The following is a 16,223-nucleotide window of genomic DNA, read 5'->3' on the forward strand; positions in this document are numbered from 1 at the left end:
AAGGATGGACCAACATACATGCTAGAAAACTGGCCCAAGCGCAAGGCAGCCCTTGCAAAGCAGATGGGGTCTTCGTTTTTCTCAAGTGCTGAACAAGTCCAAGAAAGGCTGTGGTGCGATTTACAAGGGCCACAGCCAAGAGAGATTTATACGCGTATGGCCTTCTGATGGCTTTCTAAGACCGTGCACACCCTCGTTTGGCTGAGGACCTCAGCAGCAAGTAATTTTCTAATTGATTCATTAGCACTCCAATCAACTACTACTTTAGACACAAAGGGCCCCACTCGGGTCTGAATGCCTAAGCCAGGGATACTGGATGAATGAACCACTCGCCTCTGGTTAGCTCGGCCCAGAGACTGTGAAGAGAACCCCCAGAGGCCCTCCAGGAACCATACCTACCTGGGAAAATTACCCAGAGTCTGGAAACAGAGCCTACACAGCTTCTTAACTGGTATTTTTTGTAATGAGAGTCTTCTGACTAGAACATGATTATGCAAAAATGCTACATGAATGAGATCTTAGGCAAAAAGCCTGACAGGAGATACAACCCCCATTACACACCCCCCCAAAAGAAGTTAGCACAACGTTCGTTTAAGTGGTGGAATGATGGGGTGACTTTTTCTTCTGCTTTTCAGAATGAGCATGTACAGGACATTTAATTCCTTCAGTTTTCTCAGGTGTAAAGCCACAGCAATTACACCCAATTCCCAGTTACTATAAGGATGAAATTAGATTATGTATGAATAAGCAGCACCCAAGAGCTGTGGGCACTGGACAGTGTACCAGGCTTACCCACCAGCTCAGTGACGAGAGGGCCAAACTGCCTCTCAGGCCAATAATCAGAGTTATGCTCAGGGAGGTTATAAATTACTCCTGTCACTTGTGAATTGTTGAAGCCACAAATGCTAAAAATTCACAGATCTCAAGGGTAAAGCTGTGATAATTTAAATATAAATTAAGCTTTAAAAACAATCCTCCTTCATTATTCCATATTCCTCTGGCATAGGAGATACTCACATAGGACAAGGTTCCTCAACAGATTCACCTAAATAAGAAGGAACATGCAGCAGATGCTATAAGGGAATGGTCAGAAACTTCACAGGCCCTCATGAGATTCAGGACCTGCTTGTTGCCTGTACACTCAGATGTCGAGAAGTCCTCAAATGTAACGTGGCATTTTGGAAAGATTTCTGACTCACCCAAGCCTGGATCAGCACTCTCAACCCACTCAAGCAGCCAGCCATCCACCCAACCCACCCTCCCACCTACCCATCACCCATCCAAACATTTCAAGGTTTATTCTCCACAAGGAACTCCCAAGAAACTGGGAACTCTCAGCAAATAGGCTTCCTTATTATGAAAGATAAAAACTTAGCAAGCACCGTCAATCTGCACAGCCTTGGGCTACATGGAGATCAAGGTACATGAAAGGACCAAAGGCCTAAAGATACTAGTTTCCTCATCAAAACCCAAAACTTCAGGGATGCCTGGGTGGCTCAGTGCTTGAGCATCTGCCTTCAGCTCAGGACGTGATCCCATAGTCCCGGGATCAAGTCCTGCATCGGGCTTCCTGCATGGAGCCTGCTTCTCCCTCTGCCTCTCTCTCTCTCTCTCTGTGTCTCTCATGAATAAATAAATAAATAAAATCTTAACAAAACAAAACTTCAGAAACTAGCACAGGACATCTTAGGAAGTTTGAAGGAAATTGATTCAAGTCCTACTTCACCTAGCAAGAAGTCACCTGTTACCCCAGGAAGTGACATACTCCAGAAAAACTGAATGTGTCCAAATTTCTTGGCTGGTAGGTATGGAGGTTTCCTCAAGTGACATTGTGAAAAGGAGTCAAACTTTTCCACAAAAATTCCTGAGAGAACCTTTGTCAGAAACTGTCCGCACTGGGTCTGCATCCACCCCACACTTCCTATGAGGCTTCGTCTCATCTCCAAACCCCCACCTCTCTTCCCCTCACCTCCCACTCTCTAGAGAAGAAAGTCATCCATTTCATGTCTTACTATGGCAACATTAACACAACAAGGCAAACAGAAAACGTGGGTGGCTATCCTGAATCTCACCTCACCAGGCTCTGGGCAGGAAGCAGCTGCATTTCACTCATCTTTATGACCATCCGAGGATCTACCATGATTGGCATTGTACTCACTACTATTATTACTGTTGGCAGAAATACACAGAATAATGCAAAATTTGAGAACCACCTCCCCCCAATCTCAATCAACTGCTTTAAAACGTCAATATGGGGGTAATTTTTTTTTTAAGATTTTATTTATTTATTCATGAGAGACACAGAGAGAGAGGCAGTGACACAGGCAAAGGGAGAAGCAAGCTCCATGCAGGAAGCCCAATGTGGGACTCAATCCCAGGACTCTGGGCTTTAGGCAGGCACTAAACCACTGAGCCATCCAGGCATCCCTATGGGGGTAAATTCTTTGCCAATTTTTTTTGCTCTAAAATAGAGGATGGTTCATGATAGAAGAACCTCAACAAAATCCATGAGGCTCAACTAAGATTCCCCCCACTTTACAACAAGCACAAAACCTACCCAACCCCATAGAATATAAGCAGACTCCGAGGGGCATCCCTTGAATGGCAAACCTGAGAACTCTAGGAGAAAACTGGGGGCACAAGGTCAGAGGGAAGAGCTGGTCCTCAAGTAGTCCATCCTCTGTGTGGCCATCAGTTTCCTCATCCATAAGGAAACCACTGAGGCTCTCCATACACCTCTGCCATGGGGGAGGGCAGGGTTCTGAGGGCCTCGGCCAGCTCTGGAGCCAATACAGTTTGTTTTCTTTATTCTGCATCTAACCAGGCTTCGGCGCTCTAATTACAACACAGCACATCTATTCTTTCCATGGAAATCAGGCCCATTGTGAGAGAAAGAATTTTGGACAAAAATCTAAGTCAAAGTGGGAAAGAACAAAATCACCTCCACTTTTATATCCTAGAGGTCCCAGAAATCTTCACGTCAACCCATGTGCCCCCACTCCACCCAGTGACTTACCCTTAATACACACACACACACACACAAAACCCAATCCCAGCAGCTTCAATCCTGAAGATCTCTTCCTTTAGTTGTTCTAAGATGCTTCACTTGTAAAGGCCCTGTGGACCTGATCTGGCCTTCCCACCCCTAAGCCAAGAAGATCTCTCCCCGTAGGAAAATTAAAACTTAGAGTATCCAGGTGAACCACCTGAGAATCAGAACCCAATTCTGATCAACCTCTCTAGGTTCCACAGAAGACAGACAAAAGTGGGCAGAAGGCTGCCCACAAGATGTGGCCTGACCCCTGTCTCCCCCACAGTGCCGCCCAAAGGCGAGGGCTTGAAATGCATTAAAATGCCTGAAATGGACAAATTAACACAAGCCAGATAAAAACTAGCTAAAACCCTAAAGCCACCTTCTACAGTGACCAAAAAGCCAGCCTGAGGTCCAGAAGTACAAAGAGACTTTGCCAAGACGCTGCTTCCATCCCCAGACCTGGACTGAGTGATGGGAGAGGGATGGAGGACGATGAGGTCAATTTCAGTGTTTTACAGGTGGAAGACTGTGGTGCAGAGGAGACTGACCACCCAAAGTACACGGGCACAAGAAGCTGGGCTGGCCGTGGGCCCTCAGCTGCAGGTGGCACACCATGTGCCCTCCCAAGAATACTCCCACATCCCAACACGGGGTCATGCTGGCCAGCAATGGGTGACTCTTTCATTCCACTGCCCCAAACGATCCTCTGAACTGTAATCCTACTGCCTATGGACTCTCCTGATCTTATGAGGATGCATGTCCTTTTATCATCTGCAGTGTAGGTGCACCTCCCAATCCCTCAAACTCCCACCCATCAAGAGACACATTCCAGCCCAACCTTCTCACACACCTGCCATACACACAGTAGATGGGACGGTCCAACACGGACCTGGTATAGCAGGGGAAAGTCCCTGTGTGGGATCCAGAAGCCCCAGGAGTGGAATATGCCATTGCTTCTGGTCCTTAGCTTCTGCGTCTATGAAATGGGAACAGTGAGCCTCCATAGCTGTCCTCTGGGCCTTTAACCCACAGACCTCTCTGCACAGAGCTAACTCTCTCAATGGGGAGAGGCAGTAAGCCATATAAAATTCCCTGACAAACCCCAGGCACACTCAACCTCTCTAGAGGGAAGAAATTCAGAAAAGCAAGAAACCCAAGAAGCCAACCAATTGGAAATCCCTTTGAACCTGGGCCCAGGCTAACATGTAACTCTGCACAGGACACAGTGCTTAGGAAAGCACAGCCTCTACACATGCCAATTATCAGGCCCATGGATTTCTGGGCAATTACAGCCAAGGGGAAGAGAGGAGAAACAGAGCCGACCCCTCTGAGAAAGGTGTCCTCAATACAAGGTCACTCTAAAGGAAGGTCCCTCAGACTAGGAGCCTCTCTGGCCAGGACCATGATGAGACCTGTCCATTCTCTGCAGGGCCCAACACATGCAACCTCTAACCAACATCTGCTGAGTGAACGAATGAGACTAACTATCCTGTCCTACTTCTCTCTGCTCTGGGCACCAGGCTGGGAGCACAGGAGACATGCAACTCATGTGCTGAACTGAACTGAATTTCTGGACCACGTCCATCTGGAGGTATATACAGAAGGAGGGAACCCAGTGTAAATATTGCAATGGGGGGGTCTCCCCCGACCTTAAATAGGACCCCCAAAATTTAAGGATTCTTGTCCAACTAAAGACGTTCCCTGAAAATCCTTCTAAAAAGCCAGTCCCCTCTGAGGGCACTAGGAAACAGGATTCGATTTACACGGTGGTGTTTCAAGAAGGCAGCTATTGTATGCAGGAAAATGAACCGGAGTACAGTCTTCTATCCACACCCTCCTCTTTGTGCAAGGGGACAAGTCCCACATTAGGGTTCCTGGAACCCAGCTCTCTCTCCTCCGCCCACCCTGCCTGGCCAGACCCCCATTAACGCACTGCTAGTGCCATCAACACTGTTGTTTTGGAATGTGCCAGTAATTCTAGTGGCAGGAACAGCAAGCTTTAAGCTCAGCAGAGAAACCAGCTGGAGAGGCAGCCTCATGAAATAATGAAATGCCAAACCAACCCCTACATCTTCTCCAGTCTCTCAGGTCACCTACCAGATTAGAAGGCCTGTTGCTACGGCAACCATATCTTGCAAGTGCCGGCTGAACTTCCCCATAATTTTTAACCCTTTAACTAGCTTGAGGAGGGTAGTGTGCAGGCGAGCCCAAACCATGGAGAGTTGGCTGGCTCTGGCTGTGCTTTTACAAATTAAAGCAAGGACGGAGAAAAGCAGCGGGCAGGGGGAAGGGCGAAGGTCCCACTTAAGCAAACAGACAATGCAGAAGAGAAACGTAGCACACATCCACCTTGCCATCAGCCACAGAACCACCACGATGGGTGCCGCACAGCAAACTTTTCATGCACCTGGCAACTCCTGCAAAGCGCGGGAGCCAGGACAAGATGAGAATAAACAAAGCCAGGACGGGACTGTGCCTGCCCCTCCCGGCCAGGCTCTGTGCCCCTGCGCTGCAGACTTTGCCGGGCCCTTCTGTGGTAAGCAGAAGGCGGACAGGAGCCAGGCGGAGGGGGACAGATGGCCAGGCAAGCACTGGCACTTTCCAGTTGTCTGATAGACGCCTGCTGCCAAACAAGCTCCCACCTCCCTGCAGCCCCCCCCCGCGCCCCCCCCCTGCCCAGTACACACACACACACACACACACACACACACACACACGCACACACGCACGGCTCCTGGAAACTGCATACAGCCTCCAAGGCACTGGAGCACCAGAGCTCTGGGGGTCGCTCCGTCCCTCCTCTGATCCCCCCACATCTGCAAGGCGTGGGGGATGCGCAGGCAGGAGCATCCACTCCCTCAATCGTCCAGGCTACTCTCTCTCTCCTTTCAGGGGGAAGGTCTTTCACACACACCCCCAACCCCCAGCCACTAAACCCTCTTTGTGCTCCACGACCAGAGTTCATTGGGTCCTTCAGGAATAAATCTTAAAAATGACTCTCCTCAGCCTCTCAGATTTGATGGGAGAAACTTAATGAAACCATGCAGGGGCAGAAAAACACCAGCCAGACTCCAGTACTAGGGGGTGAAGCCAGCCCCTTTACCTCACACCACACTGTCTGTTGTGGGGGGGGGCATGAAGGAGAATGGGAATAGGGCCAGTAAGCATGAGCAGAGGCTCCTGACCCACAGTCCGACTGATGGGGGGTCCTGTGTGGTTTCCCAGAGGCCGAGAAGAGGTCTCTGGAAGGAGGGAAGCAAGAAGGGGCTAAGTCCACATGAGAGCAAAGACAAAGCCTAATAAAGGCACAGGAGGGAGGGGGAAAAGGAAGCAGGCACCCTGGGACCCAAAGGACAGGCTGGACAGCAGCAGGGGATGGAGGGTGCTGCCCATGTCTCTCGAGAGTGCCTAGCACAGCACTGCCTGCCACACTCCCGCCCCCCCCTCCCACAGCAGGCACTGGACAAATGCTGCACACACACACCACAACCCCATGCTTGACAGAAGGCAGTAGATTCAGTTGGGGGGGAGGGGCGCCTGGGTGGCTTAGTTGGTTGAGCATCTGACTGATTTCAGCTCAGATCATGATCTCAGGGTCGTGAGATCATGCCTGGCAATGGCAACAGGCTCAGCACTCAGTGCAGAACCCACTTGAAACTCTCTCTCTTCCCCTGAACCTTCCCCATATTTACATGGGCTTGCCCTCTTCCTCTCTCTCTCTCTCTTAAATAAATTTTTAAAATATATTTTTTTAAAAAGTAAGTTGGGTGGGGGGCAGGATGTACAACATGGGGGTCAGGAGTGCTTCAGTAGGTTTTCTTGGAGAGCAGGAAGGGGGTGCCTTGCCAGTGTCCCAACACTATTAGCAGAGAAAAAGGAGAAAATTCAACCCTTCCCATCCCTGTCACCTTAACTCCCTGCCCCATATTCAACCACTGTCCATCCAGCCTGGCCACCTCCACCTGTCACCCATGCAGCTGGACACCTGGGAGCAAATCCAGTCCAGTATATTAAAGTCCTAATGTTCTCTCTGCCAAGTAATTAACAAAACGTACCACAAACGGCACAGCGCCTGGAGAGGAGGGATGATTTTTATTAGCATGTTCACCTGTCACCCAGGCCTTCCACACGCAGAGCAGTCAGTCAGTCAGGTTAAAGAGGAGCTGAGCAGAGGCTGTGGGGTGGGGGAAGCTCTGTCCCTGCCAAGAGGAAAGGCAATACTTCGGCTAGAGTTTTATCGTTGGGCTGCATGCACTGGCCACCGTGATACCTGGGGGTATACCTCCAGAAAGAGCTGGAGAAGGACCCTCCAAAGCCAAGGCAGTTAGGCAATCAGTGCTCACAGAATACTCCCCATACCATCCAGACACGGGGGTGTCCTTATAGTCGAATCTCCTTCCCTAACCTACTCAAGGGCTGGGCTGTGACCACACATTTACATCCCTCTGCAGTGTCCAGGATGGGGCAGGAGCTCCAAGAACATTTGGGAGATAAAAAGGAAATCAGCTTTTCCATTGTAACCCTCCAGATGGGCAGGCTGCCACCAAGCTTATCCATTGTTTGGTCTCATGTATCCAAATCCTTAGGTTCATTCAATAAATCCTTACTGAGCACTTACTATGTGCCAGGCATTGTGCGTACAAGCATGAGGACTAACACACCTGTCTGCCCTCGAGGAACACCTCTCATCTGGCAGCTCTTCTCTGTGCACCACCAGCTCTCCACCCCTGCCTGTGCTCAGCAGGCCCTCGGTATTTGATGGAAATGCTGGACTCTTAGACTCTCATCAGGTGCACCCCTGAGGCTTGGCCAGCGTGCCCAGTTCAGGTGGAGATAGACAAAGGCAAGGGCAGAGTCATAGGGCTTCTGTGCAAACCCCAGTAGCCAATGGCCAAGGCAAACCAGCCAGAAGCCTCACTGACAATTCCACAACTGTTAAACTAAAGACCCTGTCGTAGGGGGCTGCAGTTCTGGCCTTGCTCCAGGTTAGAAAGCACCAGGAAAAGAGACAAGAAGCCTGGCTTCCAGCCACAAAACCTAACTTAACCTGCCATGTGACAGGAGAACGGGGTACAAGTTGATTTCTAACCTCTGGCCCACAGTATCCCCCGATGTAAACCAAGGGAGTGGTCCCATCTAACATCTGAAGACACCCTAACAAGCAACATCAGGAGAGAATCACCATCCTGGCCAGACAGGGCTTTGGAACAAAGGACCCAGCAAAGAGGATTCCAGGCAGAGTGGGCACCCTGCTACCACGTCCCCACCCACCCACGCTCTCAACAACACAGGGAAATTCTACCCACAGCTCTGAATAATAATAGAAGTAACATTTAGGTAAGGTTGGGGATTAAGCTAAACCTCACATAAGAGGCAGGGATGTTGGCATTTGGAAGCAGGAAACAGGCCTGGGAACGTACTTAATACCTACCACAGAGCAAAGCGGATCACGGCCAGCTCCTGACTCAAGAGCATCTTCGCCCCTGCCACACTTCTCCCTCTTGCCAACTCCAGACACTTCGAGGGTGCCAGGCCAAAGAGTGGGGCTGGAGGTCAGTTTTGGAAGCCACATTTTCAGAAGAACATTGGCAAACCAGAAGCCAGGAGAGAAGCCTTCCAAAACAGAACAGGAGCTATTTTAAATGGAAACCCATTGGTGGAGGCGGAGAAGTTTTATGGGAAGAACAGAGAACATGAATGAGTTGCTATAATTAACCACCCCCCCCAAAAAAAAAAGCATAAAGAAGAGGGCATCTTTCTACTTGGTGGTGGTAATACCAAGAACAATTAGAATTAATTCTAATTGTCTAAAACTGAAACGTGCCATCCCATCAGGTGGTGAGTTCCCCATCACTGAACATGAAGCAGATGCCGGAGAGAAAACTTGGGCCAGGGAGGCTCAAGTTCAGAAGGGACTTTAGAGGTTATCAATTGATAAAATGCTGATGGCAGGGAAATGCAGAGGGAAGCATTCGGGCCTTTCATATTTTAAAATAGCTTTTCCTTAAGGGGGGGGGGGGTAAGAAAAGCAAGGGGAAAAAAAGTGTAGGACTCCCAAGGAGGACTTGAAAATGTTCTTCCTGCCCCTAACCTACAGAGGGCTTTTTATCAACAGAAAGTTTCCCTGAGACAACCTTGGTCAAATTCTTGCGGGCTGCAGAGGTCACTGTTTTTCTGGCAAAAGCTGCAGGTGGCAACTGAGACCATGGCTAAGTAAGAAAGCTCCATTATGTAAACACTAAAATGCTTAGGGTGCCTCTGCAGAGCACAGAATCAGATAGCAAGCTGGGGAGCAGACCCCATATAAGAAATGAGGCAGACCGGCACTCATCATTTTAAGGGGGCAAGCTGCCACGTAGGCATCGTACGCCAGCATCCTACAACCTGGCATGCTGAGGGTGGACGGTGAGCTGCAAAGAGCAGTCAACACTCACCACCTACAGGGAAAACTGTTCCGATCACGAATCAGAGGGTTACCACGGAGTCAAAGCACGACCTCCACGCCCTGCCGGGTATCAGTGAGAACCAAGTATATTATAATCGCTACTCAGAATTTCATTTACTTGCTGAATGCTTAGGACCTAGAACAGTGCCCCGCACATAACATGTGCTCAAGAAATACTTATAGAAAGAACAGGTATTTAAAACGAATAAGCAAACCAAGTGGGGCACCTGGGTGGCTCAGTGGTTAAGCATCTGCCTTTGGCTCAGGTGGTGATCCTGGGGTCCTGGGATTGAATCCCACATCGGGCTCCCCATGGGGAGCCTGCTTCTCCCTCTGCCTATGTCTCTGCCGCTCTGTCTCTCATAAAGAAATAAATAAAATCTTTAAAAAAAAAAAAAAAAGGCAAACCAAGTATCTTCTCCCTTAGTTTTAGAGTCAATTACGTAACTTCTTTTCTCCCGCTGATTCACCTCTCTCCTTGTGTTCAGGCTCAAAATATTACATGAAAATTATTTTTGCATTCTCCAATTCTATGGTGGGATAAAGGAGCTGTCTAGAAGCTTAGGGTAAGAAGCTATGGCATGGGAACATGGAACCCTCAATTTGAGCTCCACAGGGGTAGGAATTTTTGTCTGTTTTGTTCACTGCTTTATCCTCAATAATGTGGTACAACACTGGCACATGGTTCGTACTCAACAAACATCGTAAAAGCACGAGCAAACACATTCACTGTACGATCTTGGCACATCGCTTCTCTCTACAGGCCATCTTTTCTCAACCAGAAAATGTTAATGCCACCGGGCTCAGGGGTCCCCAGCCAGCTCTAATATGTTCCAAAGTCTGTGATCCAGGTGAGCTGGCCTACAAATGGCTTTGATCAGAAGACTGCCTGGGTCCCCTCAGGAGCTTCCACAAGGAAGGAAGCTAGGAGGCAGTGTGGTGCCATAGAAAGAACACAGGCTTTGGAGCCCAAATGTTTAAATCCCAGCTCAGCTCAAGACACAGGACTTAAGGGAATGTCATTGAACCTCCTAGAGCCTCAACTTCCTCATCTGCAAATTGGGGAGACCACGCCTAGCTACCTGTTCAGGTTGCAGCCTGGATTATAGGATAATGCACATAAAAGCCCCTTGAAAGGGTTAAGGTTAGCACAGAGCAAGGCCCCACAAACCCTCACTCACAGAGGGACCCACGTCATTTCCAGCTCTAGGCTTTACAATTACTTCTACCCTTAAGGAGAAGATGCCAATTTGGGACAAAGTATAATCAAGACCAGCTCACAAGGTCACATTATTTGAAGATTCACAATCTGTAACTTGGCCTGTCCTATGTACAAAGATGTAAATGTTTACCATGTGCAGTTCATCTCGAGCTTTTTGCTCCCTTCTCAGAAGACTGAACAGACAGTGGTTTAATGAAGAGAAGGGGAAATATTTGGAAAACTGACCACCCCTAGTAAGTAGACAAGAGCCCTTCTGAAGCTGCAAAATTCAACCCATGCTGGTGGCTGGCATGGAACAAGCAGAGAAATGCTGCCCCCAACAGAGCAAGCCCTCCCAGGCCTCAGGGAGGAGGTGAGGAGCCCATTCACCCTCCTCCCCACAGGCCGGATGCCAGCAAACAAGCAAGGCCCTAATCAGCGGTATATATCAACACAGCATCTATGAACAGCAGAAGTGACAGCCAAAATCAAGACAAGTGACCTTACTGGACATACCAGACATATTCAGGCCTTTCACACCACTATGATACTGCCAGGCAACGTGCGTTATCATTAAAAGGTAAAAGGCCTCGTTTTTTAACTCTCCCTGACTGGGAGGCGTGGTCAACTCCCCCACCACGCACCCCACCCTTTACCCCTCCCTCCCTTTCTCACTAAAAGAAAGTGCAACCAGAAGTTCTCCTGGAGAGAGACTGGGGGGCATAATTAAAACAGCTCAGGAAGGAGGGGCTTAAGGCCCGGCAAAGGTTTCTTGGGTGGCTTAAGGCAAAATACAGCATATACATCTTTTCATTCCTGGTCTGGCATCTTATTTGCTTATCTTCACTCAGGTATTCACCTCCGTGGTTAGGACAAGCAGAGAAGACCATCAATCAACACATCCACGCGAATATCCTAACAAGGGAAAAAACCCTCCCTCTTCTCACGGGTCATTCATTTCCTCACTCTGGCCCAGCTCCCCAAGAGCGTGCTGGGTGGTTGATGTCAATATTGCACCCCTCTGGACAATCCCCAACACAAATAGGTGCTCAGTTAAGAACAAACTTCCTCTGGGCGCTTCACTGGCCCAGCCAGCAGAGTGTGCAACTCTTGATCTCAGGGTTGTGAGTTCAAGCCCGTGTTGGGTGTAGAGATTACTTATAAACAAACAAACAAAACTTCCTCATGCCCACTGAGTGGTCTACTCCACAGAGCAGACTCTCCACCAATAGTCCTCTCGACCCCCCAAAATAGGCCAGGCAACCCCACCAGGGGTTGCTGTGTGGAAAAACAGTCTTCACTAATGAGTGGGGGACAGGCGTCTGGGCTGTGACCATCAGGCTGAGACCTCCACTGCACCCTGGACTCCCCGAGGCACCCTGGGTACCCTGAGGTGGGCCCTACACAGAGGCAGGGTCCTGTGATCCGCAGAAGGAAGTCAGTCCACCAGGAAGGAACACCCAATGGGACATTTCTCCCTCTATATGCTCCCAGCCTTGAAAGCTTCAGGAAATAGCAGGTCCCCAAATCTAACTTTTTTCATAGACCAGGTAGTTGGTTTTCTTTAAGTCCCAGTTTATCTTCTTAAGCTGTCCAAACATTTGCCAGAGTATCTCAGCCACATGCTAGGCTGCCCTGGAGGTCTGTTCTGCTTTTAGTGGTCAATTTTTTCCCCTCTTTCTCTCCCCTCAGATAATAGCAGAGCCTCCCATTTATAAGAGCTGCGTGCCTCCCGGAAGTACGAATCTGCCGGGATGGGGCTAGTGGGCCAGAGTGAAGGGTGGTCTCCAAGTGTGTCTGCACAGCACACCGCTGGTTCACTCAGCCACATGTTTACATACACGGAGAGTCTGGGAGAGGGGGGTGGGGCAGAGGCCTCCCAGCCTGCCATCAGCCATCAGGATGCGACACTCTCTGGAGGGCATTCCTGGGAAGGGAGGCACCAGGCCTTGGGAAGCCCACTCTAGCACAGAGCCCTGAACGCCCAGAGACTATTTGCTGAGTCACATCTCAGTTTCCACAGGAAAATGATAAAGACATTTGCTCGTCGTAGCTGTGTGAGATTTTTCAATCCAGAACTGCAAAGCTCTTAAAAGCACACTGCCTTGTTTTGCCAATCTGGGAAATGGGGACAAGTGTTCCCTTCTCAATTTAAAAGGGAAAGGCCAAGGGAGGATACACACAGCTTTCAGCAATGATGTAAGTAATGTGCATTTCTTCACCTGGAGCAAAAGTATTATTTTAACACAATTCAAAGAAATGTGAGACAATCTTGCCACCAAATCAGCCATCTGATACCACACTGACAGTTACAAAGAAGAGGGGTAACCTTTATTTATACTCCTCCCCTCCCCCATCACTAACCACAGTCTCCTCAGGCCCTCAAACAAGTAGCCTCTTAAAGAAACAACCTGTATATGAGTGGGGAGCACAATACTGTTGTCCCTGAAACCACCCTGTGTACCACCTTTTTTTTTTTTTAATTCTTGGGTGACACACAGAGAGGCAGAGACATAGGCAGAGGAAGAAACAGGCTCCCTACAGGAAGCCCAATGTGGGACTCGATCCCAGGACCACAACCTGAGCCAAAGGCAGACGCTCAACCACTGAGCCACCCAGGTACCCCACCACCACCAATTTTTTTATGTCAAAATAAAATGCTAAGAAAGCCATACAGCAACAAAAGCAAGATTTATTTCCTCTCTCGCTGTAAAGGTATATCATAGGGAAGATCTACAGGAGAAAGATAGAGGGAAAGGTTTGCTGTTTTGTAGTAAGAGAGCTTCCTTAATCAGACTTAGGCTGGGATTTACCATATATTACAACTCTTCAGAGTAGAGTAATTGGCATAGTTAGGTACTCCTGCTCTCTAGAGAAGCTGGACAGGCTACCTCCCCAGTTACCAGAGGGGAAACAGACCAGGCTCCTGGCAAGGTCAGGCTCAGATTTGGTCCTGTAACTCAAGTCAGAAATTCTTCCCTGCAGACTAGTCTCATGCAGACGAAAACCTTACAAAATCCAAAGAGAACACTCTAGAGCTGGGTTTGGCAAGTTAAGGTCCATGAGCCAAATTGGTGACCCACCACCTTAATATTTCTTAATATTATTTCTTAATAAAATTTTATTGGAACGCAGACACACCTCTTCATTTCTGAATTATACATGGCTGCTTTTATGCTATGATGCAGAGCTGAGTGGTTGAAACAGAGACCATACAACCCACAAAGCCTAAAATATTTACTACCTGGTCCTTCACAGAAAAAGCCTGCTGAACCAGAGTCCAACCAATCCACTACACAAAGCGTGTAATAATAAATGGGTTTCAGAATGAGGACAGCTAGTTCAGCACCTCCACTTTTGGAGATGGAGAAACTGAGGCACAGAGAGGAAGAAGTGACCTGCTAGGGTCAGACTGCTACAAAGACCGGGAAGTCCCTCCTGCCTTTCAACCCAGCACTCCTTTCAACATAAAGCAACAAAGCAACAGGTGAGGCTTCTCACAATAAAACACCACAGACCAAATAATAATAATAATAATAATAATAATAATAATAATAATAATAATAATAAATAAATAAAACAAAACAAAACACCACAGATAGGAAAGCCTGGGTAGCTCAGTAGGTTGAATATCCAACTCTTGATTTTGGCTCAGGTCATGATCTTGCAGTCATGAGATCCAGTCCCACGTTAGGCTCCTAGTTCAGCGGGGAGTCTGCTCTAGATTGTCTCTCTCCCTCTCCCCACTCACGTGTTCTAATAAATAAATAAATCTTAAAAAAAAAAAAAAAAAAACAGTGACAGGAAAAAATACAAAAAGAAAATTAAATTCTACAAACATATTAATGTTTGGCCCAGGCTTAATATCAGCAATGTAATAAATGGGGAGGGGAAGAGGACATAGGATGGTCTAAGCAAATTAACATTCAAAAGGACAGACTATTTTAAGCCCTTTAGAAAATACCCCTTCCAAATACCCAAAGCACATGTGCTAATTACAAATCCTGCCCTCTCCCTACCCAGGCAGATGGCCACTCCTTCTTACCGCAGTGGCAGTGAACTTGGCAGTCCTGAACTGAAATGGTCTTTCTTTACCAGTTGCCTGCAATTCTAGCTTCTCTTGGTTCTCACGCAACTCTGCCCTTGAGGAGACCAAATTAGTGAGGTTTGTGCTCATTTTTACACTCTAATAATTAAGACTTCTCCCAAAAGGAGTGCTCAGCACTCTCCCCCAGAACAGTTGTGGGAAATTGGGTGGAGAGGGAAATGGAGATGGAAAAGACCCAGGCCTTCATAGAAGGGACAAGAGGGAGAGTCAGAATCCACATCTACCCTTTCCAGAGCTTTCCTCAAACCAGCACTAGGGAAAACACTGGACAACGTGAGCAGTGCATGGAGATGAAGCAATATTACAAAGTGAAAATTAATTAGCTGGCATGTTGACAGAGGCTCCATTGTGCCACACGGTGAAGCAATCCAAGTGCAAGGGCATCACACACAATGTCGAAAGGGCCTTGGCAGCCACAGGTACAAGAGGCGAGGACACTCTCTGTTGTGTTACCAACATGGTTCCCTCAAGGAAGGTATGCGTGTGTGTGTGCGCGTAATGGCTAGTAGAAGACTAATCTGGAGGTAGATTTTCTTAAAAATCTTCAACACAGCAGTGACCAAAATACAAGTAAGATTCTATTCTTTGAGAAGCTAAAGGGAAGGGCTACCACTGAGGAACAGCAAGAAGCTTGCCTATGAGCCACCGAGTGGCCCGAGAGCAGGACAGGCAGGTGGACGCCAGGAAGGCAGATGCTCTCCCACTCAAGTGACAGAACAGAGGCAGGAGGAGGCCCATCTACCATAGATATTAGTGGCTGGAAGTGCTCCTTTATCCGCTTGCAATCACTCTATCCAGCCCTGTCATGAACTGGCACTCCTGCCACCCCTACACTGCCATTCCCAGCTCTGCCAACAGCTGCCTCGCCCCACCCCAGCCTTGCTCACATTAGTTGCTACACTCCTCCAGCCGGGCTGTCCTGGAAATCCAGCAGGCTGTGCACCACTGCCGTGAAGAACACCAAATACCTGTGCTCCGATCTAAGCTCAGACATTTACCAGCTCTGTGACCTAGGTCAGGCTGCTTAACCTTTCTCCGCCTAACTCCTCACTGCTACGATACAGTTCTGGCCTCAGACTTCCTCCTCGTGTGGGCTAAATGAGTCTGTTTATGTGCAATGATATGAATACTGACACAAAGTCAAGCCTAAATAAGTATTAGTAAGGCCCCCAACTCCTCCTTCTTAGAAGGCACTTCCTCCAGAAAGCCTTCCTGAAATCCTTCCATGGTTTAACTGCTCCGCACTGGAGCCTGTAGCTCCATCTGCTGCTAACACCTCTGGTGGCATTTATAGAGGACTTATAGCTTATTTTGTATTCGCAGCTATTTATAATCATTGTTGTCCACGTGACTCTGAGTTGGGCAGGGTACTAACTACATCCATTCCCATATCCTGCAATACTGGCAGCACAACCCAGGTAACTTTCTGGTACCT

The 16,223-nt window shown here is 48.4% G+C and overlaps 1 protein-coding gene across 7 annotated transcripts in view; it reads right to left on the reverse strand.

Annotated features, from left to right (window-relative positions):
• The window catches only part of SSBP3 (single stranded DNA binding protein 3), a 164,273-nt gene that overhangs the window by 110,228 nt on the left and 37,822 nt on the right, over positions 1-16,223 (reverse strand). Inside the window, exon 2 of one of the 7 annotated variants that reach the window (XM_072820333.1) lies at positions 8,466-8,647. The exons of the other annotated variants lie outside the window; for them this stretch is intronic. Within the exon in view, the coding sequence (XP_072676434.1) occupies positions 8,466-8,647 (182 nt within the window). The remainder of the gene's footprint in view (positions 1-8,465; positions 8,648-16,223) is intronic. 7 annotated transcript variants of the gene reach the window in all.

Source organism: Canis lupus, chromosome 3 (genome assembly GCF_048164855.1).
Source record: "Canis lupus baileyi chromosome 3, mCanLup2.hap1, whole genome shotgun sequence".
Classification (NCBI taxonomy): Eukaryota; Metazoa; Chordata; class Mammalia; order Carnivora; family Canidae; genus Canis; species Canis lupus.